Source organism: Amphiprion ocellaris, chromosome 9 (assembly GCF_022539595.1).
Source record: "Amphiprion ocellaris isolate individual 3 ecotype Okinawa chromosome 9, ASM2253959v1, whole genome shotgun sequence".
Lineage (NCBI taxonomy): Eukaryota > Metazoa > Chordata > Actinopteri > Pomacentridae > Amphiprion > Amphiprion ocellaris.
The window spans coordinates 11,134,549-11,162,111 of record NC_072774.1 but is presented as its reverse complement, the minus strand read 5'-3'; the positions used below and the strand labels follow the sequence as shown (position 1 = coordinate 11,162,111).

Genomic DNA, 27,563 nt, shown 5'->3' with positions numbered 1-27,563 from the left:
GAAACAGGAAGTGGAAAAGTGTTCAGGAAAAATCACAGGATGCCATTAGATTTTTTACTATTTGACTACAAGCAGGTGAACAAGGTGCTTTTGACAAAGAATGATGGCAATGTTTGTGTGCTGAAAGAAAGACTAAACAAAAAGACGGTTCAGTAACTCAAACTGCTCCGATCGAGATTAAATTGGTGATAATCTGATACAAATATGAAGAGATTCAATGACAGTTTTCACTGAGCAGCAGCTTCCAGGACTGAAAAATGAAGCGCGTAAGCAGGAAAGTCAGTTAAGTAGTGCTACTTGCTGGACATTTTGAATCATTACACCCACTGGAGCAAGAAATCATCTGCAAAAAAGACTTCTTCTACAACAACATGAACAAACAGACATCATTACTTCCACAGCCGTAGGAATATTTAGAACACTTGCATTGGTCTTTCCATTAAAAATGTGAAAAATCAAGAGAATTTTGCAAAATTTTTAAGGGTTTTGCAAAAACTTCTATTACATTTACTCATATACAAAGCTCCTTTTTCTTTCCTACTCTTGTTTTTACTCTCAAAATCTGAATTATGAGCTCAAACAACCAATGAATATAACTCAAAAGACACAATTACATCCATTTATACTCCATGATATTCAGAATTCAGAATAACGTTTTACCAAAATGCTAGAAATGTAATGTGTCCCTGTCAATATTTAAATAAAACCGTGATTAAATCTGTTAAATCATTGTTTACTACTTGGAGCAGTATGTAAAGCCTCTGCCTGTAAAACCAGTAGGAATATCTGCAAAAAAACCTGTAATTAAGACGACAAATTTCCTGTGTTGAATGTTTCAACACACATTTAAAAGTTACACTGTAAAAAAAAGCAAAATGGTAATATTTCAGCAGCCCAAAACTACTGTAAAATAATGAAAAAATAACTACCCCATTAAAAACAGTATTTTTCCATAGTTAAAATACAGTTTCTAGCCTTTTTTTTAACATAATATGTATATTTTCGAGGCTTTTTTAATGTTAATGACGGATATTTACATGCATAAAAACAATGAAATCACCCATAAAAATAATTGGATAATGTCTGAATACAAATAATCCGCCTTATGTTTAGTAACAACTCAGTTAATAGAAAAAAATATCAAAATATTATTGGAAAACTAGTAATTCAGTTTGCAAGAATTTATAGTTTTTTTAAGAACATCAGGTTTTTCCAGAAAAAAAAAATGTATTTGACAGAACTTTAAGTGTAATATAGTACATCTGTCTTTAAAATGATTAGATTTACCTTTGAAAAAATGTAAAACCACCATTATTAAACAAACAATCATGATTAGAATTACAAAAATCACTGACAGTTAATTTTAGATCATATCATCTATGACTTTTTACACTACTTCACGTAGAAATCTTGCATATTTCATAGATCTTATTTTTTCTCAATTTTATTGATATTTTTATCTATTTTATCCATCTGAAAAAAATGTTTTAAAAGAAGGAAAATTCAGTAAAATTACAGATTTGTTTTACAGTGTATCAGGATATAAATCTGAGCTGTCATGAGGCGTTCAGGGACACAGCAGGAAAATTAAACATCATTCTCACTTCTCAGAATTTTTGCAATGCAAGGAGATGAAAATGTGCAATATTTCAATAGAAAAAAAGGAAAATAATAAACTGAATCTTGTCGGACAAAACTATTTCTCTTACGTCTTCTCAGAATTTGTGATGACTCAGGTTTATCTTGGGACCACATGAAGGGTCCCAACGTCAACAAAACACCAGTTTAACAATTTGTAAAAGTCCATGATGTGAGTTCTCTGTCACAGTTTCTGAATTGTGTTTGTGAATTCAGACAGAGTGGGTTCATTATTTTTATGACACTGACGATAAAGCAAAGTGACGCACATTGACTCCACGTATTTCAGATTCACTGCGTCAATTAAATGTTAAAAAAATAAACATTACAGCAGAACATTTAGTGGTTTGACGGTTTTAGTGTCTCTGTGGTTTACCTCTATAAAAAACAGGAGTCCGTTTCTGTCTGAGTATTCTTACATCACAAACTCACAGCTGGACGCTCTGAACTGGGAATGATTGGTTACTTTCAAATTGATCATTTCAGAGCTCTCAGCGGTGGGAATCATTGACTTAACGCAGGATTTAAAAAGACTTTAAAAAGGACGTCGGCTCTGCAGCTCTGGCGTCCGGCGTCATGTTAAAAGAAGGGTGCGTAAAACAACCGGTGACCTCTGAATGCAGCCAAAAGATGGATTTAATCTGCTCCGTTGGCCTCCGTGGTCAGTTTCTCTTTCTCTGCTGGAGCCTCCACCTGCACGGCACCGCCAGGATTGGACGGCGCCTTCCCGCCGTTCCTGAAGGGAAGCCCTAGGTTCTTCCAAAATAAGGCGAAATCAGCAATAAACGCCAACATCGCCAGGAAACCGAACACCTGATGGAGGAAAAAAGGAGCCAATCAGCTCAGAGGAAACTTCCACAGGTGATAACAGTGACTGTACATCCGCCAACCAAGTAGGAAAGGAAATGGTTGTGTAAGGAGGTAGGAAAGGAAAAGAAAGGTGGAAAGAAGGGAGTAGGAAAGGACAGCAGTGTGAGTGTAGAGATGTTTTCTCACCACAGCACTCGTCTCCAGACTCGAGCCGCCGTTGCTCGACGCAAAGACGATGGAGGAGATGAACAACAGCAGAGCGATCCCACCGGTATAACAGAAGTCCTGCAGAAAACACAAGACGACGATGAAGATTCGCAGCAGACATGAAAATCCTAATTTAATTTGGACTGCATTCTGAAAACAACCGTAAAGGTTTTGCCATGAGCTTAAATGTGCTGCACAGAAAAAACCACAGCCTGAAATTATTCACCTCACATTTCTCTAGGGCTTCAGTTAAAAAAATGTTGTTAAAATAATATATGAGGAGATATTAGAAATATACAAGTAATAACTATATACTTTTTCCCATAAAGCTGTAGTTTAGCTTTGTTTTTAAAAAATGACATTGTCTCTTAATTTTGACCCTTTTTTCTTCAACTTAAAATGTTTACCCTTGTGCTTGTAGACATTTTGTCTGTTTATTTATTTTTTTATTTTTTTATTTTTTAACCATTTTGTGTCTAGAGTATTTGAATTTCATGTCCAGTGGATTGAAATATTAACAGTCACCAAAAGCCGGGAGGCTCTGGGCCTCCAGCCCTCATACCGAGCTCAATAAATCTTTTTTTTTTTTTTTTTTTGTACTTCAGATAAAATCATCATGTTTGAGTGAAACGTTCCATTACTATTCTGGTTGCAGCTGCCAGACAAACAGTCGAGGAGTTAAAACTTGGATTTACCTCTAAAAACAAAGAGCAGCTTCATCCTTCAGTCATATTAACACATTCAATTCATGCTCAGATTTAAGTTTTATGCCCAGAAAATGAAGCGGACTGCAAGTTTTTCACTGTCTTCTTCAGAATTTTTCACAATATATTCTAAATTACAAATGTGTGTGCCAAGTGACGAAAAAAAATCTTCTTAACATGAATTATTTGGCACAAAAAGTCATGGAAAACGCACCTAAATCAGTTTTTAAGAGCCTTTAATATAAATGAAAAAGAAACGTAATGTGCAAATGTACTGCAATGTCCCTATACTTTCTGATTATTCATTTCAAATGTGTTAAATTCTAATGCATCTCTGTCGGTGTGCTTTTGTAAAGTGAATTTTTAGCTCAGCGATCAATAATTCACACAGCTGCAGTTCCTCCGGCAGCCTGCGGGGGTAGCGCTGCACCTCACAGCTGCCGGAAATCCGCCACAAGAAGAAGAAGCTAAGCTGCTAGCTGTTATGCTAACGGGCTGCTTTCCGTGCAGTCTGCGTGTAACACCACACAATTCGCTGCTACAGCCGCGGATAAACAACCAGGTCACACCGCCACGATGCCGTGGAGGTGCTGCGTCCCTGGATGTAAAGGCTACGACGAGGCCAAGTACATGGGGGTCGTTTTTCCACGGTTTACCGACCAGAGACCCGCAGCGCTGCCGGACATGGCTGAAGGCGATTCAAAACCCCCGGTTCGACGAGAACACCCCGGTGTCCAAATACAGCGGAGTCCGGGTGTGCAGCCTGCACTTCACCGCCGAGGACTACGAGGAGGACTTTCGGGGTAAAATACTCAACATAGCGCCCAAACCGATGCTGAAGAGCGGCGCGGTGCCTTCAGTGTTCCCCGGGAGACACAGCGGTGCGCTCGGCCGCACCGACACATCAGCTCCGGCCCCAAAGAGACGGAAAATCCCGGTAACTATCCGGTACATCTGGGTCGGCGTGGCTTCTCCAAGTCTTTATTTTCACACTTTGCCATTTAAACGTGGTTTGTTCACTTCTGGATCGGAATACACTTGGTCGCAACGCTGGTTCCCTTAAAGTTCCCTGAAAGTTGTCAGGATTTAAAAGAAACTCATAGGAGTCGTTCCGAAACATTCTTATAAACATCTGAGTAACAGAAAAAAAACAGTCTGCTGAATGGTAGTAAATTAGAGAAGAATGTGTAAAAGAGGAAAAGGAATCGAGGAAATAGGAAATAAAAGGAGGAGATAATGAAGGAATAAACTAAAAATGAAAAGGAGATGCAGATGGCAAGACATTTGGAAAGTAGGAAAGGAGATAAAGAAGGAAAAGTGTGTAACGTAGGATAAGAGAGGAAGACAGTGAAAGAAAGAAGCTTGTAAACTAGGGAAAGAAAAGGAGGTAGGAGGTAGGGCAGAAAGCTGTGAAATAGGAAAGTAAATGAGGGGGAAGAGAAGGAAAATGCTGTGTAAACTAGGGAAAGAAAGGAGGAGTTACAGAACGACAGATGTGTGAAAATGTGAGAAAGGTGAATACAGAAGGGAAAAAAGCTTGTAAACTAGAAAAAGGAAAGAAGATACAATAGCAAAGAAGTGTGTCAAGTAGGAAAAGAAAGAAGACAGTGAAAGGAAAAAGCTTGTAAAATAGGAAACAGAACAAGGAGATAGAGTAGGAAAGAAGCTTGGAAACAAGGATAGGAAAGAAGTGTGAAGTTGAGAACTTTTAAACATATTTTTTTGTTCAGCAACATTAGTTTTTATCCTTTTGAGTCTCTATGACATAATAGGCAAATTTTAGTGTAGATACAACTTAAATGAGTCCATTATTTGTTAAGCAATTTAAGGATCTGTCAGTCTTCTGTGACATTTCTGTGATTAACTAAAAATCTCACCATTTAAACCATATAAAACTGCTCTGAAAGTCTTAAATTCCTAATCTGCTGCCTGTTTTGTATCTGTGGTCATGTTGTTGTCAGGCGAGTGTTTCGGCTACAGGCAGCTCCCCACAGCCGCCTCCAGCAGCCGGATCGGAGGAAAGCTTCTGCATCGTGGTGTCGGTCGACCCTCTGGACAACAGCTTCCACTCAGAGCCGGAGTTTAGCTCATTGATGGCGTCGGACGAAGACGCTAACAAGGACTGCACCGTCGTTCACAGCTGCAGCCTGATGGAGCTGTTCAGGAGGTGTCAGACATGCGGGAAACCCATCGCCGGGAAAGAGGTTTTCCACTCAGGAGTTCAGATGAGGGTGAAGTGGAGCTGCCACGGTGGACACGCCAGTACCTGGAAGTCCTCACCTCGCTTGAGAGACACACTCCCATAAATCAGCCTGCTGCTCTTGTTTACTCTGGACGAACATTTACGCACTTGAAGGAGTAAAAATCCAAGATGTTTTAAAGTAAAACTCAGTGAGTCTATTAGCAGATTAGCAGGTTTTGGCTGAACTTTCGTGCAGACAGCTGGAGGACAGTTTAACAAGATATCAGCTGATGGAGGCAGCAGGTTTCAAACTGCTGCTGCTGTGTCTTGATCGTGATGGAGTCCGTAGGAGAGTGCAGATTTGTGACTCAGTTTAATGATAACTTTACAGATGTCCTTTAGCTCCTCACAAAACAACTAAAATTTTTAAGTCAAGTCAGTGATTTTTTAAATAAATTGCACTTAAGGCAACAAGTGCTCTCCAGTCACAAAAATTATTGGCAAAATCAGCCTAACGCATTCAGATATTGAGGTTAAGACCCTACAGTGTTATTTATGGTGTGATTTTACCAGACTAATTTACATACTGGGAATTTAAACCCTACAAACTTGTCACTTTGCTTGAGTGTAATACCTACTGAGGCTGAGGCCCTACAGTGCTATTAATTATGGAGAATAATCTGACTAATGTAATAATTCTAAATTACAGAACTTAAAATCACTAATCTAAATATTAAGCAAAATTTCTGACCCTAAAAAAATATAAATGAAAACCTAACAAATACAAGTAGCTCTGGTTTCCCTGTGAACAAGCTGTTTATTTTATACCAATTGTTTTTTTTTTTTTTTTTTTTTTAATAACACATATACACCACCATTCAAAAGTTTGGGGTCACCCAGGCAATTTCATGTTTTCCATGAAAACTCACAATTTTATTCATGTGCAAACATAACTGCACAAGAGTTTTCTAATCATCAGTTAGCCTTTCAACACCATTAGCTAACACAATGTAGCATTAGAACACAGGAGTGATGGTTGCTGGAAATGTTCCTCTGTACTCCTATGTAGATATTCCATTAAAAATCTGCTGTTTATAGCTAGAATAGTCATTTAGCACATTAACAATGTCTAGACTGGATTTCTGATTCATTTATTGTTATTTTCATTGGAAAGATGCTTTTCTTTCAAAAATAAAGACATTTCTAAGTGACCCCAAACTTCTGAATGGTAGTGTATATAGAAAATATAATTTAAAGAATAAATAATGGAGTTATGAATCCAAGTTAGAGTTCTGGAATTTCAATCTAAAATTTCACTAATACCACTTTAAATATCCACAGTTAATGTTGTAAAAAAAAGTTTCAAGCATATCAGACCTGGTCGAGCAGATGGTTCCTGATGATCTCAGATATAATAACCCAACAGCAGTTTATCAAACATCTGTTGAACAAGCAGAACACTGAAATACTGGACCTCCTCTCTCATCCACAGTTGGTCTGTTTTACACATGAGGCTGCTGCTGGATAATCCAGCTGTTTAGCTCTTTGGGAAGTTTTTGTACTTCCTCCTACAGCAGCTGCACATAGCTGGTACAACACAAGGTGGCAGCAAGACACTTAACTTTAGTTTGTAGTCCACCAGCAAAGGACAAGATTTCTATCAAATGGCTCCTCCTGAGGCAGGGAAAAGTCCAACATAGACACACTAGTTGGATGACGATGTCTCAAAGACAATGAAAAGTGAAAACTGCTGCTGAGGTTAAGCCACTAAATCTTTTATAGATTATTCCAACAGATATGACTTCAGTTGCAGCCTCAGCATAACAGAAATAATAAACCTGCCTGTCAATATGTGAATTCACAGAAATATCTAATAAAACTGAGTATTAATGTGTGTTGTAGGTGACAGAGGACCGTCGGAGCTATTGGACTAAATCATGAAGACCGATATCCAGCACACAGCAAAGGTCAGCACAGATGGAGGATTTTCGCCACATAGTCAGACTACACCTTTACAATTTAAGACTTTCAGTTTCAGCTGAGAGTCCAGAGAGAAATGTTTGTTTGTGAATTGAATACAGTGACTACAAACAGATGATGTGAAGTTTCAGCAACTAAACAGGACCTGCAAACATTCAGATCAGAGTGTGATGGGAATCTTCAGGGAAAATGCAAATAAAAGGAGGGGAAAAACTAGGAAAATACTAAAAACTGAAATGTCTCTGACTGAGAGGTGATGGTTGAGGTTAACAGAGCAGCAGGAGCGTGTTATATATTACACTTTGTTTCACTAAAGCATCATCTTTGCACAAATCAATAAGTCGTGTAAACATGGCACCTTACTGACAAGCAGACCAACCTGTTCTAGTTTATGGTGTTGATTCAACAGAGAAATATGAATCAAATTTGAGTCTGCCACCTTTGTTCAGCTTCAGGTAATCAACTGGCTGGCACCACTTAAATTAATCACCAACTATTTGGATAAATAATGTGTTTTTTTTTTTGTTTGTTTTTTTTGTTTTTTTAAATAAACGAAAAGCTGTTACTGCAGCTTCTGAAATGTAAATATTTTCTGGTTTGTTTCCTCCTCCGTGACAGGAAACTGAATATCTTTGGACAAAACAAAACGTTTGAGGAAACACTGATCCACATTTTTTACCATTTTCTAACATTTTAGAGACCAAACAACTAAACAATTAATCTAGACTATAACAAAAACAAGGATGAAACAATGATTTAATCTCATCTCAGACTCTACATGATAACCACTAAACGTTTTCACTGAGCAACACAAAGCAGAATATTTGTTTTTTCTGCAAAAAAAAACAGACAGCTGGAATTTAACCACTTTTGCAAAAGCTCAATGTTCATGTGGATGGAGGCTGAAATGGAGATAAAAACATGTTTAACTGACTCCGAGCTGAAACACTCCCATCATTCTTGAAAACATTTATTACAATGTGTAGAATCAAACTCCCAAAGTGTGTTTTCATACAACTTCAGGATCATCAGAATTAGAAGCTGCACAGGGAGTTTTATCATCTCTGAATCAGGTTATGATTGGTGGATGATGTGTGAATTCTTTGTGTTTGCAGTTCGGCGCAGAAGAAAAATCCAAGAAGATGGTGAAGCTCAGACATGATTGAGATAAAACACGAAGAGCCACCAGACCTCCTCCAGATCTGCAGCGACTCGAAGCCCTGCTGACTGTCCACATCCAACTGCTGTTTACAGAAATGCTTCAGTTTTCCTGAAGAGAGATCTAAATTCCAAACCTACAAATTCAGGTGTTGGGAGAGTCAAAGTAACATTACTGAATAAAGGATGAATGTAAATGTGTGCTTTTGTATCTTTAATTACTGTGAGCAGTTACTCGTTTATAATTACGCTGGGTCATTCCATATGAAATCAACTAAATCTGAAAAAGTTTCCAGCTTGACCTCCTCATAATCAACTGATATATACTTTTTTTTAAATCTATAGTAACTTGAGTAATCTTACTATATTAAATGAAGCCAAGTTTTACCTTCAGACTATGATTATTTTCAGCTACAGGCCCTTGAAGCACATAGATGTGGGTCCAAATTTCACACTTTTTACATTTAACTTTTCTATTTTTTATTAAGTCTCATCACTTCATCCCTTACTTTTCTAAGTAAGTCATCCCCATTCCCTCAGGGCTGTGTGCTCAGTCCCATGCTGTACACCCATGACTGTGTACAGATCCACAACAGCAACATCTTTGTCAAACGTGTGGATGACACTACTGTGGTGGGGCTGGTTGACTACAATGATGAGACGGCCTACAGGGAGGAGGTCCTGAACCTCAACACCTGGGGCTCCCTCAATAACCTGGAAGTCAACTCCTCGAAAACCAAGGAAGTGGTGCTGGACCTCAGGAGGAAGAATGAGGAAACCTCACACCTCTAGATACACCACCACGTTTTACCCAGGTGCAATACGGGTCTTAAACACATAACAGCTGTTTTCAGTCAGTTGCCAACACTGCAATATATTTCTGCCGTTTGCTGTCGTCATGGTTGTTCTTCTCACTGTCTTATCGTTTCCTTTTGTATATATATATATATATATATATATATATATATATATATATATATATATATATATATATATATATATATATATATATATATATATATATATACACATATATATATATATATATATATACTTTTATCTATTTGGCCTTATTTGTACTTTGCACCACCACAAGAGTTGTCTTTATTTTCATTGTACATCATGTGTGTACAATGACAATTAAAAGCATTCTATTCTATTCATCCGTACAGCAGACACATGAAATTTGTTAAAAACTCTGTTAAAAGCTAAATCGAATTTCCATCCACTCCAGGTGTCACAATATAAAGACTAAATCTGCGTTAATTTTTTTCAACAACTAACTTTGAGCATCAATACTTCGGGATACATCATAGTTTGAACAGCAAAACTGCAGCAGTTTAATGTCTATGACAGTCATACAAACAAGCACTGGTACCCTGGATGCGTTAACTGTTTTTGATAATTGACCAGTGAAAACTTCAAAAAGTACATTTTAGGTAAACTTTCGAGGGTCACATCAGCATTTATGATGGACGATTGGTCAGAAAAAGTTATGGCAAGTTAAAGGTCAGAGTTCTACCTCGATTTGATACCAGGATTATGATTCCTTTTCTCTGGTTTTCAGTGATTTTAAACAAATTCCAAGTAATGCTCGACAAGTTTTACATCTTTTTGGACAGATTCAGAGTTATTTGAGGAAGTTTTTAGTTATTTTAGTTTATTTAACTAGAGGTTTTTGCCATTTTTAACAAGTTTTGAGTCAATTTGAACACATTTTCATCATTGTACACAAGTTTTGATTAGTTTTGCACAAGTTTTTGTCATTTTGGAGAAGGTTAAGATATTTTGGACAAATTTTCAATAGTTTTGGGCAATTTTTGACAAAAACACTGGAATTAAAAAGTGTAAAACATGGACCCATCCCTATGTATTTCAAGGACCTGTAACTCTGAACATATACATTGTATGAAGGTGAACTTTGCATTGATTCATAAAATATACTAAAGTTATTGTACATAAAAAAACAGCTATATATCTTTTAGCTCACCACAGCTGAAAGGTATTACCTTTTAACTTGTGGGAGCTTTACGGTCTGTTAAAAAAATACTGACTGAAATTGTGGTGAAGTCAGCACTGAATTATCTATTAGCAGCTCCTATAGCCATGAAAGTACAGTGCATTAGCCCTGGATTAATGTGATACTGAAGAAAATCTAAACTTCTTAGGCAAGTCCTGAATTATAAGGAGTGCTATACTCTATTTTTAAGTGGATTTTGGAAAGTGTGAACCTAAAAATATGTTCACCATGTATGTGTGTTGACATTTGAGGACAATGTTTATTACTTTTAGACAAACCTAGGTGAACCATCTTCAGTTTTTGTTTTTTTTTCCTTAACGCTAAGCTAAGCTAACCTCCAATCATTCTGACCCCCAGCACATGCAGCTGTTTCTTTGAGAGGCTCAGATTGAGACAGAAGACAGCAGGTGAGGTGTGGCAGATAAAGTGGAGGTTTGGCTGGTAATAGTCTTACCACAGTGGGCCAGCAGGTGATGGTGACCTTCTTGTGCAGCGTGGTGGAGAGGAGGATGACGAGCAGCAGGGTGAAGAGGAAGGCCGTGCAGCTGACGAACTCGAAGAAGTAGAGCGGCGTGCAGCTATAGCAGCTGTTGATGGCCTCCTCCAGGGAGAAGGCCACGCAGGACAGCAGCTGAGGGAGAACCAAGCACCAGGTCAGTACATTTATTAAACAGTTATTTCACTGGGAGGGCAAAATCAACAATAACATGACAGTTTCTGCAGATTCGCTAAGTTAAATCTCTAAGAAGTTTCTCTTTCATTTTCACTCCTGTCACTTTTTCCTCACATTGGGCTCATTTTTCGCTGCAACATAAAGTCCTGCACCTCTATGGAAACAGAACAACTATGACTAAAAGAACTATGTTGTCATAGTTACAGTGACGCCATGCCGCTATCTCGCAATGATGCAGATATATTTAATAAATCCCGTTTTTGAGTAATGTTGTTAACAGACAAACTGTCAGACAAACCAACACCGATCGATACATAACTCTATGTGTTTCTAGGTGGAGTAATAATAATAAACTTCTTTAGTCATTTGTTTTACACAAATGTACAAATCCTGGAATCAACATGTCCAACATCTTTCCAAGTGTCCACAGTTGTTACCATCACTGGAAATGAATGGAGGTTTTACATGCTATAGATACTTCATTATTTACATTTTAACAAGCAGTTTACCGGAAAACTCTGAATTTTTGTCATGTGAGTTGCTAATGGCTTCACAGTTGTTCAATATTTTTCAATTTTTCTTTACAGAATGTGTATCATGCAAATTATTAAATGAGACGTTTAGAATAATAGGACAGAGCTTAGAAGTCAAAGAGATATTTCAAGGATCAACAGAAAATTCAAAATCTGATGAATCCTTCTGTTTTTGGAGTTTTCTGGTTGATAAATGGTGTTACTTTGCCATTAAAAACGAACAAAAAAACCCCCAAATGTCTGGTTGTTTAAACCAGTTGGCTGGTTTTGATGTTCAGAGGGTTTGTCACACTATTTATTGACTCTTAAAAACCCTACAGATTTTTTTTTTTTATTTTTTATTATCATATCTGTTTCCAGAATTAATTGGCATGTAAAAATAAACATTTTCCCCTTAAAAACATCTGATTTATGATAAATCTGTTAGTAACATCAGAAAACAATATGACAGAAACACAAAAGACCACAATCAAGTGAGTGTTTTTCCTCTGAAAGGATCCTATAAATGTGTCTGCTCTTGTCTTGCATGCTGCATTAGCTGCTTAGACTCAACATTTGTTTCCACAGTTTTCGGACCATAGAAATATCCTGCAGCAGCTCGTCTGAGTTCAGTAAAAGTGGTTTGGTGGCGGCCGGCGGAGGCTCTCGCTCAGCCTGTACTTTGCTGACGTCAGATGTCTGATTTTAGCTCTGTGGTTCTAGGTTTGCCTGTGTTTGAAGAAAACACAAAGCCTTTTTATAACCCGGCTCATCAAACTCACTTTAACACAGAATATTCCTACAATAAAACCCGCTGGTGTAATGAGAACTTAGTCTGGTTTAACCACAAAGTGTGAAGCAGAAAGAGAGAAAACATCGTCCTACACATCCTTAGGCCTTAGAACTCCACCATGTATATTTTTATATTAATAGTGCATCAAGCGGCTCAGTAGCTACTGAGCTTTTTAGGCTCATAGTTTAGGGGTTTATGGTATATGATCTGTCAGGTTCAGTATAATTTAAAGGAGGAATGTGGGTTGTGGTTGTGCAGCATTCAGTCAGCTTTAGGGGTGCAAAATGTTGCTGAAAAACATGCAAACTGTTCATTATCATTCTGCTGTAGGGGGGAACTTTCTGGCTTTTAATATTCCTTCAATCCAATTACAATCATTTTGGGTGGAGCAAAGCCCAGAATGCGGGGCTGGTACCTCTGCCAAATAGTGATGAAGGAAGTGTTTTAGTGGAGCATTTGCATGCCCTGAAAACCTGACACTGGGCTTGAATAACATGTTATCTTTTTTAAAATAAAAATGACTGCCTTTGTTAGCCAGAAACTGTAAAAACAAAGGAGTTATCAGATTTTAAACTTTGACAGTCATTGAATTAATTGTGTGGTGTGCCTTTCTATAATCTGAGCTTAAAATTGTGACATTCCATCAAAATCACTTTATTCTAGACACCTCATTTTTTTTTAAAAAATGCCAAAAATAAAGCATTTTCTGAAAGCACAATCTGTGAAAAACAAAGAATTCTGTGCTCTTCAGCACAAGCATGAAGCCATTAGTGATGCAGCTGTGACCAACAGTCACATGACAAAAATTTAGAGAAGATTTGGCTGAAGTGCAGGATGTGTTTTCACAGAGCAGAGCAGAGAAGACAAAAGTATGGAAACAAATTAAAAATGTAAATAATTAATTTCCAGTATTGGTAGCACCTGTGGACACTTGTATAAGTTGAGTTCAAGTTTTCTTTTTTTGTAACAGAAATAATCAAAGAAAATTAAATCACATTTTTTCTTGTTTAGAATTCCTATTATTTTGAGTCTCCTAATCATGGTTGTAATGTTTCCATTGAGGTGCAGGACTTTATATTGCAGTGAAAACTGAGGCCACAGTGAGGAAAAATGATAAAGGAGCAAGAAACTTTCTTGTTACAAAAAGAAAAGTTTCTTGTACAACAAAATTCTCCTATTTATAAAGTGAAATATTCCTGTTCGTTGTGTCCGAGTGACGTTCGTCTCTTGTCGGGGTGATGGCGTGTCATCATGACATTCTGGTTCGGACACGCCCAGGACGCCCTCATGCTGCTTGTTTTGGGAAGCAGCCATCGCCCACATGGCTGAGCAGTCGGAGCGGTTCGACCACAACAGTCATTTCTAATGAAACGCAGCAGTCAGCAGCTGTCCTTGTGTTTCATACAGGAAATACACAGTACGTCACATTATTACAGCCTCATTTTAAAGATTTCTGTTGGTGCTTTTTCTCAAACCAGTGATCTGCAACGAATAGCCAAATATTCCATCAGTCCATGGACAGAAACTTAATTCAATTCAATTAATTCATCACAAAAAGCAAATATTTCCTTGCTTTTCTTTGACCAACATGATGGTAAACCAGAATTTCTGAATCAGTCCCTCCATGTCAACAGACAAAACTAAAAAAAACCAAAACTCAGGATTTAAAATCACCTAGAAACTGCAGAGGGAAGAAAGGAGCACAGCACATTTTGTTATTTTTTATTATAGATTAGAATTCAAGTACTTTCAAATTTGTAAATCAGACATAGAATGAAGCGGTTTTGACAAAATCTTTTTTTTTTTTTTTTAATTTATTAATTTTTTTTTTTTTTTTTTTTTTTTTTTTTTAACAGATATCCTGCCTTTCAATCCAATTCAGAGAGTTAAAATGATTCAAGGCGAGGCATCAACAAGTGGGTGGAATTCTCATCTGAGCCGATAGTACGCCACAGTTTGCAGCTGCATATCATGATTATTCTCTTTCTTTAATTCATTTATCTTCAGAAGAATCCTGAGAATGAGGAGCCATGTGTAAAATAGCTCTCTGGTTAATTTAACATCCTCCTGCTGCTCATTATCACCTGGCTGCTTAGAGGTCGACTTCACATGTCGGTGCCAGAAGAACAAAAGTAATTATGTACAGAAAAAGATCTCATACCTACTGGAGCTATGATGTTCGCATGAAAAGAATGTGGACTGCAATGGATATAGATATACAGTCATGGTGTATATAAATAGATATACACAAATAGATATACATGCTTTATGAATAAATTTTCCTTTAAACTGTAAATGCCTGCGACTCGGCTGTGTTGTGGGGAACTTGAATGTGAAGTTTGGTTTCACACACTTGCTGCTGAACTGTGAGAAACTACTTCACTTGTTGTTTAACTCTATTCAAAGCAGAAGTTGGCTCACATTTCAGGAATTTGACTGTTGAGGAACCAAAAAACTACTTTTTCTACCACTTCTCAAAACAACATGAACATCAGAGCCATTGCAGACAGAAAGCCTTTTTACAGATAATGGTCATTTGTTTAACCTCGTGCACTAATGCTGCCAAAATGACAAACCCAAATTAAAACAGCTGCAGTTTCTGAATCCGTCCAACTATATGCATGAATGCACTGCCAGAAAGAAAACTGCCTCCAGTTTGTTGTATAAATGCCATAAAACCTGGAGGTAATAAAGACAACAGAGCTATGAGACTTTGAAGTTTATGTCCTAAACAAGAGATGTTGCTCTCTCTTTGATCCCAGTCATTTATTATAAGATATCTACCAGTACCGAGTCCCAATCTGATAACAACTTCTAAGACAAGGAAAGCACTCAGAGAGCGCAGTACCCCACCAAGGCTGCTCAGTCGTATAATTTTCGACAAAAAAATCCACAGCAGTGGATTTTTAGTAGGCAGCTGATGTAGCGTTAACTTGTTGTCATAGTTACAGTGACGCCATGCCGCTATCTCGCAATGATACAGAAATCTTTAACAAATCCATGGATCCAGACTATAAGCTGCATCACTGCCAAAATCTAATCAGGTGGTCCTTGTGTCATTTCTGACCTTCCCTGAAAATTTCATCCAAATCCATTTGCCCATTTTTGAGTAATGTTGCGCACAGACAGACTAACAGACGGACAAACGTACGCCGACTGTCACATAACTCTGCCGCCTTCCTTGGTGGAGTAATAATACACACTTTGAGTGCCTTAAAAGTATTAAAATCAACCCAATGTATGTGCCTAATGACAGAACAACTCTGCCTTGCATTAAGAAAAATGTAATAAAAACTTAAATAAAAATCTGAAAAATTTCCTAAAATTATTCATAAAATACAATAAAAATGTCCTCGAATGTAAATAAAATATCAGAAAAAAAAATCACCATAAAATGTTAATTAATACCGGATAATATGTTTAAAATGTAATAAAAATATTTCTAAAATCCCCCATAAAATTCTGAAAAATTCTCCAAAGTGCATCAATAAAATACCTTAAAATGTTCAAACAAAATTAAATGACAAAAACATCCATTGAAAATATGAATAAATTACCTGAAAATTGTCCTAAAATTATCAATCAAGTGTTAAAGAAATGCCTTTATTTGGGAAGTCCTCAAAAACTGAAAATTTTTGTCTGCCTGTGAAATCATTGTTTTTTGTTCCCTTCAGGTTAAATATCTGCACTGAAACTACACTGGAAATACAATTCATAAGATTCGATTTGCATGTGGTGTCAGGCGGAAAATCGACCAAAATTTATACTTGATCTGTGCAGCGTTGAAAAGCATCTCCAGCCAGCAGATGTGACCTGGATTCATTCAAAGTGATTTTTACATGTCAGCATCTGCAGCAGCTTCGCCTACATTCACCTGAAATGTAACCACAGCATGAGGTCGATGCATGAAGTTGCTCAGACAACAAAGCAAAGACACAAGTAAACGGCAGATGCAGCTATACCAATGCACACACAGTTCAGATGAATGTATCAAATTGTTGATGTCTTGTACAGACTGATTCATTTACACCTTTTAAACATCTGAACTGAGTTTCACTTCACATTTCAAACAATTCCTGCCAGGGATCGACTGATTATCAGGCCCAAATTATGCTTTTTCTTCTGATCACCTGTCTTTTTATTATTAATCGATTCAAGGTCATACTGAATAGTAAATAACAACTTTCTATTTTTTTTGCAGATTCCCATGTTTTGTGAAATTAGATAACAAGGTTTACCATGAAAGAACAGGCTGTAAACTGTAAATGACGTCTGGTTCAAAAATCAGTGCTTTAACAAATGGTAATTAGTTTTTTTTCCTTTAAACATTTATTATACTACTTTATTTTGGTTTAAATGAGCAGAAATTACTGCCAACTTACAGGAATTTGCTGTAATGTGAAAAGTATGTATATTAAGCACCAAAATTTTTTTTAAAAATTAAACTGGTATTTTACAGATTTTTCTTCTTTTGATAACAACTAGTAATTTTACCGAATCTGTATGTTAATCATAAAAATAACAGGCCATAACTGGAAATAACCACTTCAAAAATCTATATTTTACAAATAGTAATTTATTCTTTTACAACATTTAATCATAAAGTTACCCTAAAATTGATTTGCATCAGCAAAAAAAAATTATTTTTTTCAGACATTCCCTGTTCTGTTAAAAAAAAAGGTACATATACACAATGTGTGATCGTATAAGTACACTGTTTTACTGTATTTGAATTAGCTAAAATATAACTATTTCAGATATTTGCTGTGTTTTCACAGTTTTGGAAACAAACATTTTTTCTGCCACCTTTGTGACAGATTTTCAAAGTTTTATTTTTGTTTCATTTCTTTCACAGACTACTACTCACTCTGTGGTCTCCACATAGTCCCACCTACAGCTCTATCTGATTGGTTACCTAACACAGTAACAGCCAATCACTGAAAGCTGCTGTTTGCAGACTGAGCACTTTATCAGACTGTAGCAGCTCAGGTGAATTAGCAGAGCTGTTTGAAGGTGAGGTAGCAGATGTTGCTGAAGTTGTAAGAAACAACACAACCTTCCACAGCTGCTCAGTTTCACCTGAATAATCCACCTGTTGGTGTCAGTGCAGCTGGAACTGATTCTACTGATGGTGCTAGGCTAATGCTATAACTTAGAGGTTAGCTGTGCGTCTTAGCCCATGGCTAACACTATCTGGGGCACTGTAACATCTTTCTACAGTCAGACAAACTTTAACACTGTTCTAACTCTCTAACTGAGACACAACCATAGACTGTATATTATAGATTATTATCTTTCTAATACAGTTTATGGACACAACCTGCAAAAACTGAACAAGAAGCAGCTGATGCTATGCTAACAGCTAGCAGCTAAGTTAGGAGGTAGCCACATATTACCCTGAAACTGAGTCTGGAAAACAATAACTGATAATGCTTTAAGACTTGGACCTTAGTAGGCAATAAAAGTAATAGAATAAAGGAAGATGACAAAACAGGGAAGAACAGCAGACAGAACTGCAGAAGACAAACTGATCAATCTCAGTCAATCGATTGATCAGTAAACAGAGGGGAGTATCCTAATGCATCCTATTTTTAATGTACATCTTCATTTGTAGGAATTATTATTTATGAAGTCACCTAGTTTTCAATGACAGCCTTGTTACTATCACATACTGCTATATATTAAACTAAGTTACTTCATTAAATGTTAAAATATAACATTTAATGATATCTGTTCTCGGTCTTTCTTGATTTCCAATAACTGATATCGGCCCTGGAAGAAACCATATCAGTCAATCCCTAATTTCTACAACTTCAGACAGCAAACACCAACAACAGACTGATTATTAATCTCAGTTTTCCTTGTTCTGAGGCTCATTCACAGAGTTTTTAATACGTTCTGGCTCCTGCAGGGAGGTTTCACGCTGGGCCTCCCTCCCTCCCTCCCTTCTGCACATCCTCTTTTTGTCCAACAGCCACTAATGAGAGCGGCTAGCAGAGTCCCGGAGGCCGGATGCAGGCCTCGACCGGCCTCCGCTCTGCTCGGTTAACTGTTGCGACAGCGGAGGGTCAACAGCTCGGAGATCTGCTAACGCCAGCCAAACGGGCGGCTCTGCAACACTTTCACTTCCCAATATGCAGCTTCCTACAGAGCTGCTGCATGAGGAAGGTCCAGTCAAACATAGGTCACACACACATAAACACACACGCAACGGTACATGTGATTCCGCTGTGCCACTGTTGTACATTACGGCTCCACATGTTCCTTCATCAATCTGTGTTTGTTAAAAGATTAGCATCTCTAGAACATTTTGACATCTTACAGGGAGGATACAGAAGCGGTCGTGGACTAAAAGAAGTAGTTTCAGCATCTTTGGACTCACCACTTGAAAGACTTTTAGGATGAAGCGGGTTTTATCCAGGTGGTCCGTAGGAACCACGAAACAGGAGGATTTAGGGTTGGGGGCCGTCGTGGCGGAGTAAACCTCGTCCATGGCCATGATGGAGCTGAGAGACACAGAACACAAGAACGTCAGGGAGAACCGACAGAACAACACAGGCTGATTAGCAGCAAAACTGTTTGCTCAAGATCAAGCAATGATAAGGGGAGAAAAACTAGCGATGAAAAGTGATATTCAAAGAGGTAAAAAACAGAAAATAGGATAACAGAACTAGAATAAACAACAAACAGAACATGAAATAACTTCTGAATGTTATAAACATTTTCAAGGAATTAGCATTTTTAAAACATCTGCTGTCTCTCAAACAGCAGCGCTTGTACAAGACATTGATAAGAACAAATACCAGATTTATTAATCAGTGATATGGAAACAGTTGGGGCTGCACAGTGGTGTAGTGGTTAGCACTTTCGCCTTGCAGCAAGAAGGTCCCTGGTTCACGTCCCGGCTTTCCCGGGATCTTTCTGCATGGAGTTTGCATGTTCTCCCTGTGCATGCGTGGGTTTTCTCCGGGTACTCTGGCTTCCTCCCACAGTCCAAAAATATGCTGAGGTTAACTGATCATTCTAAATTGTCCGTAGGTGTGAATGTGAGAGTGATTGTTTGTCTTTGTATGTAGCCCTGTGACAGACTGGCGACCTGTCTAGGGTGTCCCCTGCCTTCACCTGAGTCAGCTGGGATAGGCTCCAGCCCCCCCGCGACCCTAGTGAGGATTAAGCGGTGTATAGATAATGGATGGATGGATGGATGGAAACAGTTGAGCTGAGCAAAGTCCAACACAGAAAATATCACTATTTGAGGAGGACAAACCTCCAGCGACACAGAGCTGCAACCACTGATTAAGTTCATTATCGATTACTTTCTCACACAGTAGGTGAATCAATTTTGTCTATAAAATTGCAACAAAAAGCCTGTTTTATGATTCTTACACTCCACTGTCTAAACATATATGGTAAGAGCAGCTAGGTTACCATGGGAACTGATGATGCACAGCCAAATCACCACGGTAACTGATGTTCCAGGTCTGTTTTACACTGTTGGTACTGTAGCTAACAGAACGCAGATTAGAAAAATGATTATTCTATTGGTATTTATCACAGAGAACATAACAGTGTCAATATCTGAGCTTCAAACTCATTACCTCTGATTGGGTTTATAGGTTTTGACGAGCAAGCTTTCACAAATCTGACAATTCCCAGTGTTTCCTCTAGGATTTTTTCCTGCAGCAGCGACAGGCTCCCCCTCCTCACCACCACCACCACGCACACGCACACGCACACGCGCACACACACACACACACACACACACACACACACACACACACACACACACACACACACACACACACACACACACACACACACACACACACACACACACACACACACACACACACACACACACACACACAAAAAGAGTGGATTCTGAGAGCACCACAGTTATCTGTAGTTTACCTTAGTACTCGCGAGTATCCGACACAGTGCAGGACTGCTGTGAAGGTGGAGACATGTGGCAGTGGTGTATTTGCCACGATGATTTAAAAAAAAATAATAAAATAAAATTTAAAGGAGCGGCGCTGCAGAATGAATGTAGAGGAAACCCTGAGTAATAATAAAATACCTGAGAAATGTTCTAAAATGATTGGTAAATACCTGGAAAAGCCCCTATAAATATTGATCAAATACCTGGAAACTCCTCTATATTTACTGATAAAATACCTGGAAAATCCTCTATAAATATCAATAAAATTACTACAAATTCCCCTGATCAAATGATTAAAAAGGAAGCCAGGCTCTGTCAAACTTCTTCCACAGAGGAACCCGAACTTGTTTACAATGTGTAGAATTTTTAAAACCTGCACAAACTGGGCCAAAGTGAATAGTTTTAATACAGAAAACTATATTTGAATCATATGTCATGATTTGTCTTGAGTTTCCTGGTAATGAGGCTGCTATAAAGCGTGGAGGTTGTTGTATAGCTGTATGTTTACTATAATAATAATAATAATACTGATAATAGCAATAATAATGAATGTTTTATACTTATTTTGTCTGAACAAAACACCTTCAATACAATGAACATGCAGCCAGGGTCATCAGTATTTGGACTGCGACACAGTTGTTGTAATTTCACCTCTGTACACCACAACAGTGGATCCAAAATTAAGCAATCTAGATGTGACTAAAGTGTAAACTTTCAGCTTGAAATTTGGGGATTTAATTAAGTTACTGCATTAAATTCAGCAACTATTTTCTACACGGTCCTTCTATTTTTATGACCTTTCTTGTCCAGATGTGGCCTGTTTCCGCCCTATTTCAGACCAAAGTAAGGAAATGGATGTTCCAGAGCTGATTCCAAGTGTTAAATTTATATTTGGTAGCCGTTCTGGAAAAACAGATCTATCAGAGAGGTGCAGAAGCGTTTAGAGAGGCCAAATCAACAGCTTGTTGAAAAGAAGGAATGCACTGGTGAGTTCACCACAAGAACTTGAAGAACCACAGTAGAAAACTTAAGTGGATGATGGCAGCGTTGCTTCCGTCACAACACCGAGTTGGGTCAAGAACACCCTCAGGAGGATGCAGGCGTGTGATTCTCCAAGTGTACAATCAAGAGACGCCTTCATAAATACAGAGTTTGTCTCAAGATGTAAACCAAGGTTGACACTCAGGTACAGAGAGAAAAGGAGGCTGCAGAGTTCTGGAACAAGATTCTTTGGACAGATGGAACCAGAGGAACTCAGAATGATGGATAAGAAGAGTCTATGATGGAGGCTGTAGGACGGCAAACACATTACACACAACAAATGCATGGAAAGTTAGTAAAATCAACCCCATGTATCTACTTGACAATTGAATATCTCTGCAATGTATTAAGAAAAAACTGCATTTTTGCATCCAAGCTGTTCCTCAATGTTCTGTAGGCAGTCAGGAACCTTGTAAAAATATTAGTCTGCAAAATCCATTATAAATATCAATATGATAAAAATTCACTAAAATTATTTTTAAAAAATGAAAAATAATGTTGAATTATTGATTAAATACCATAAAAATTTTGCTACAAAGACTGAAAAATCCCCTAAATTTATTATTAAAATGACTAAAATATCTCCTAAATAATATTCATAAAATGTCTGAAAAATGCCTTATAAATATTAATGAAGACTCAAACATGTCCTAAAAATATTATTAAAATCTTAAAAAATTACCTAAAATTCCTGAAAAATATCCTTAAAATATTGATAAAATTATTTTAAAACCCCCTAAAATTATTAATAAAATACCTAAAACATGTTCTAAAATTGCTGATAACTGCCAAAAAAAATAAAAATATGGATAAAATCCAACATGTCTCACAACATGCTGGATTCCAAAGAGATGCCCTCATGTCTTAATTTGTCCAACAAAATCCAAAATATTCCATTTACAGCGATGAAAGTGGAAGGGAAGCAGTAAGTATTTACTATTTTACCTTAAAAACAAACAATTCAATCATGCGAATAGTTAAACAAATTCCTCTTCTGTTGCCTGACTGATCACTACAGCTTCAGTACATGTGTAAATACATATAAAAATGGGGTGTTGCTGGAAAACAAATCACTTGCAAATAGATAAATATATGATATATTGTAATGTAATTGCTAATATTCCTTGAAGATGAAAGTGAAAGCGAACACAAAGGTGTGTAACGTGCAGGTGAGCTGTGCAACCCTTTTTAGCAAATCTTACTGAGAAATTGTTGGTCATTTTCCACTAGACTGACCTCCTTTTTTCATTTTAAGCAGTATCACAACGCCAAACTTCATTCACAAAACTTAGCATTTAGTAATTCCCTGCCTGCAGACAGTTACATACAAAAATAAGGAGAGGGATTAAGGCTTGATCTTAAACAAAGGTGTGTTGCAGTAAATTCGGCATTTGTTTCACCAACCACCCTGCAGTTTATTTTAGTCATATGTCACATTTTTAAGGCTACCACGCCAGTTTCCGTGTATTTAGATAGCGAAGTTTGAGGGGAATACCACGGAAATTACAAGGCGTTGTATTCAAATAAACTACGTAAGGAAAGTGTGAATGATACTAAAGCGAATAGCTGATTATGTTTAGTATTGTAACAAGTTTTTAAGACGCGTTTTTCACGGTTTTCTAAAGAAACTACGCTAAGAGTTAAATTGAGTGGATTTTAAACAGAGTCTGGCGTGTGTCGATGCCCACCGCAGGAAAGGCAGAAAAAGTTTTAATGGTGGCCGAAAATCTGCTCAACTTAGCCGCTAAAAAAGTCAGCTCAGAGGTAAAGGTCTGAAAAACGACAGTTTTAAATTAATAAACTCACCGTTCCGTTTCCTTCCAGTTCACAGAAAAATAAAGTTTCCTGGTGCGAGGTTCAGTCGCAGCTCGTCGCTTTTGTTTCTGCGCCGTTTCAGACAAACTTCCGCATTTAGCGACTTTTCCCCCCCTTATTCTCGTCAAGCGAGAAATAAACACGCTGAACTTCTGCTCACACCTACAATATTAAAAGTGACTCACAACAAGAGTTTCTACACTTTCAGAGAGGTTTTATTTTTAATATTATTCCGGACTGCCAAGAAAAAAAGAAGTTTGAATTATTTGTGATTTATTAGATGTTTAACACGCAGTTTAATATACAGTCATACTGAAACCAGAATATGAAGTAACAGAGCGTCAGTTTAAAAAATTACTTCAGATTTACAAAACAAGCAACAAGAAGGATTGTATTTCTATTTTCTGATTAATTTGTTCCACAGATACAGGCTATGCAAATATTTTCTAATTTATTTCCCTCATTTTATGTGATGTAAAGAAATTTACATCACCACAAAATGACCTCAGAGACAAAACAATTAAAAAGAGACTAAAAACATCCACAAATAAACACAAAATGACTGAAACAGGACAAAACATGATTACAAAGAGACATTAAATGACCACAAAAAGACAAAATGACCACACAGAAAACAAAATGACTAAAATGAGACACAAAACAACCGCAATGAGACACAAAGAGACATTAAAGTACTAAAATAAAATGCTGAATTACCCCAAGGAGTCACAAAATGACCATAGAAAGACACAAAATGACCACAAAGATACACAAAATGACTAAAATGAGACATTTAACAACTGCAGAGAAACAAAATGACCACAGACACAAAATGACCAAAATGAGACACAAAATTACTAAAATGACACACAAAATGACCACAGAAAGACATAAAATGATCATAAAAACACACAAAATGACAAAAAATGATACATTTAACAACTGCAGAGAAACAAAATGACCACAAAGAAACACAAAATGACTAAAATGAGACATAAAATTCCCATAGAAAGACACAAAATGACCACAAAGACACACAAATAACCACAAAAACACACAAAATTACCACAAAAACACACAAAATGACTAAAACGAGACATAAAATTACCATAGAAAGACACAAAATGACCACAAAGACACACAAAATGACCACAAAAACACACAAAATGACTAAAATGAGACACAAAATGATCATAGAAATACACAAAATGACCACAAAGACATACAAAATTATTAAAATGAGTCACAAAATGACCATAGAAAGACACAAAATTACCATAGAAAGACACAAAATGACCACACAGACACACAAAATGACCACAAAAACACACAAAATGACTAAAATTGCTGTACTTTCCATTATCTCCGCCAAAATCCATAGTTTAGTGTTTGTGTCTGCTTTGCGGTGTGTCGCGACCGGTCGCGACTGGCACAATTTACGGCAACTGACAACAAGGTGCGGCAGCAAGACACTGACAGGTTAATCTGGTCGTGATCGTGTATCTGCGCAGTTTGACTAACATAGAAAAAAGCCAGATAAAAAACAAAACTCCTAGCATCTGTCCTTTAGAGTTTTAACTTTTGAAAATTATAGCTGCTAATCAAAATGCGGGACAGCGTTTTAATCGGTGGGACGCGGAAAAAGGGATGAAAATGCTGTGCAGTTCCGCACAAAGCAGGACACTTGGTCACCCTATTTATATGTGTGTGACAAGATTCCCCTCTCTGTGGTGATTTCCCTACACTTAGTTAAGTGACAGTTTGAAGCTGAAAGTATTTCATCAAACTTTTGAATGTGTTTTTAATTCGTTGAAAACTGAACTGACTTTTTTTGGGAGCTACTCTTCATTCCTCCACGTGTCCCTTTTTGCACTGACAGTCCTCCGCTCTGCCGCCCGGCTTGAGCTGCCTGTGCTCGGCCTGCAGGGGTCGCTGCAGGCCGCTCTCCGCTCCGGTTCTCTCCGCGGTGTGTGTGCGAGGCTTCCCCCGCTATAAAGGCGTGTGAGGCGGCTGGAGGCTGTAAAGGCTCTCCGGCAGCCACAGCAGGAGGAGGAGGAGGAGGAGGATGAAGCTGTGGAGCTGATCTCAGTTCAGTTCATCTGAGCTGCAAACTTTCGGATGCTTTTCTTGCTCTGGAGCTTTTTCTTCTTCTTCATGCACATCTGAGCAGGTAAGAACCACAGAAACTCTTAATTTCTCAACATTTTATTCCCTTAAATCAGATTATCTTTTTGTCTGCTGCTCATCTCTTTATTTACATACATTATTTAAGCGACCTGAGAGCTTCTCCACGCTGCTCTGCTCCAATAATCCACGTTAATTGTGTGTCACAGAGTGAAATGATGATGCAGCTCCTGTATTATATATATATTATATATATATATATATTGTGTTGTATTTTTCTCATAAGACAGCTGCTATTATTGGATGAAGGATTGTTTTCTGCTGCTTTTTACAAACTGCGCTCAGTTTTGCATCAAATAGCTGTTTTAAATGTCCTGCAAATGATGCAGAATTTTATATTTACTCAGATTTTTTTGTGATTTGAGAATTTTGCAGTGGGCGTGTGAGCAGTGGAATTAGATTTTTGGCGTTTTTTTGTGGTCAGTTTGTGTCTTTTGTCAACTTGCATTCTTTTATGGCTATTTTACATCTATATAAAGTCCATTTTGCTCTGTTTTGTGGTCATTTTACACCTTTCTGTGGTCAGTTTGCAACCAGTTGCATATTTTTGTTTCCATTTTGCACAGTTTTGTGGTCATTTTACACCTTTTAACTCATTTTGCATCATTGTATGGTCAGCTGTATGATTTTTGTGGTGGTTTTGCATTATTTTGAGGCCATGTTACAATGTTCTCTGGTCATTTTGCGTCTTTGTTTGGTTGTTTTTTGTCTTTTTTATGATAATTTTGCATCGTGTTGGGTAAATTTGCAGGCTTATTTGGTGGTTTTGTGTGTCTTTGCAGCCATTTTTTCTCTTTTATGGTAATTTTATATATTTTAGTGGCAATTTAAAGTCTTCCTGTGGTTATTTTCCATCAATTTGCATCTATATGTGGTGATTTTGCATATTTTGGTAATTGTTTTTTGTATGTTTTTGTAGCCCGTTTATTTCCAATTCTTCTATCTATGATAATTTTGCATCCTTTTATTTCCATTTTGCATAGTTTTGTGGTCAATTTACATTTATTTTAGTTTTATAAATCCTTTTGTGGTCATTTAGCATCTTTTTATTTCCTTTTTGCATCTACTAATTCCATTTTGCATAGGTTTGAGGTAATTTTCCATCATTCTGTGATCATTTTGCATCCATTTATGAGCATTTTTATCATTATGCAGTGGTTTTGTGGCAATATTAGACTATTTTGTGGTCATCTTGCATCTGTCTTTAGTTGTTTTGTGGTATTTCTAGATTTCTGTGCACATTTTGCATGTGATGATTGTTTTCATGGGGTTTTTTTGCAGCCATTTCCCTCTTTCATGGTAAATTTACATATTTTTATGTTTCTGCAGTCATTTTACATTCTTTGTGGCCATTTAACGTCTTTCTGTGGCAGTTTTACATCTTTTTATGGACATTTTATGTATTTCTGTGGTCACTTTGCATCTGTCTGTGGCCATTTTGCATCTTTTTGTGGTCAGTTTTGTTTTTTTGCAAAGGTTTTCTTAATTTTGTGACTCGCTGGATGTGTGAGGAAGCCTGTAGCTGTATTCTGCGGTGGTTGTGGTTTAATTAAAGCCAGGCAGGCTGAGAAAGAGTCCATGTATTGATTGAATGCTCCTGCAGGGACCTCTGCTGTGACTCTGTGTCTCTTCTGGTAATATTTTTTCTGCTTTTTTAAAGATTTTATAGGCTCCAGCTCATAGTTTTATAAATACTTATTTGCTGCTTTTCTTCATTAATCTGTAACTGAACAACTTGTGTGTGTTGCTGCTGGCTTTTGTGTGTTTATCTGTTGGATCATGTTTCTGACAGGAAGAATGACAGTTTTTATCATCGTCTCACTCATCATTTGAAACTAGAGTTTTAATCGTATTTATTAGACCGTCTGGGTTTTATGTTCTTATTTAATTTCCCCCTTGTTGCAGCG

At 37.3% G+C, this 27,563-nt stretch overlaps 2 protein-coding genes and 1 pseudogene across 2 annotated transcripts in view; 2 read left to right on the top strand and 1 right to left on the bottom strand.

Annotated features, from left to right (window-relative positions):
- Positions 1-21: 21 nt before the first annotated feature.
- Positions 22-23,577, bottom strand: cmtm6 (CKLF-like MARVEL transmembrane domain containing 6). The gene is made up of 5 exons (XM_023281930.3): positions 23,464-23,577; positions 19,060-19,183; positions 11,154-11,330; positions 2,635-2,733; positions 22-2,451 (listed from the first exon to the last, which is right to left on the bottom strand). The coding sequence occupies exons 2-5, from the start codon at positions 19,174-19,176 to the stop codon at positions 2,275-2,277; spliced, it is 570 nt and encodes a 189-aa protein (XP_023137698.2). The 5' UTR covers positions 19,177-19,183; positions 23,464-23,577; the 3' UTR covers positions 22-2,274.
- Positions 3,815-8,876, top strand: LOC111576320 (uncharacterized; annotated as a pseudogene).
- A 1,369-nt stretch (positions 23,578-24,946) lies between the features above and the next one.
- The window catches only part of cpne4a (copine IVa), an 89,078-nt gene continuing 86,461 nt past the window's right edge, over positions 24,947-27,563 (top strand). The window contains exon 1 of the mRNA XM_023281916.3: positions 24,947-25,642. The gene's annotated coding sequence lies outside the window, so the exon portion shown is untranslated. The remainder of the gene's footprint in view (positions 25,643-27,563) is intronic.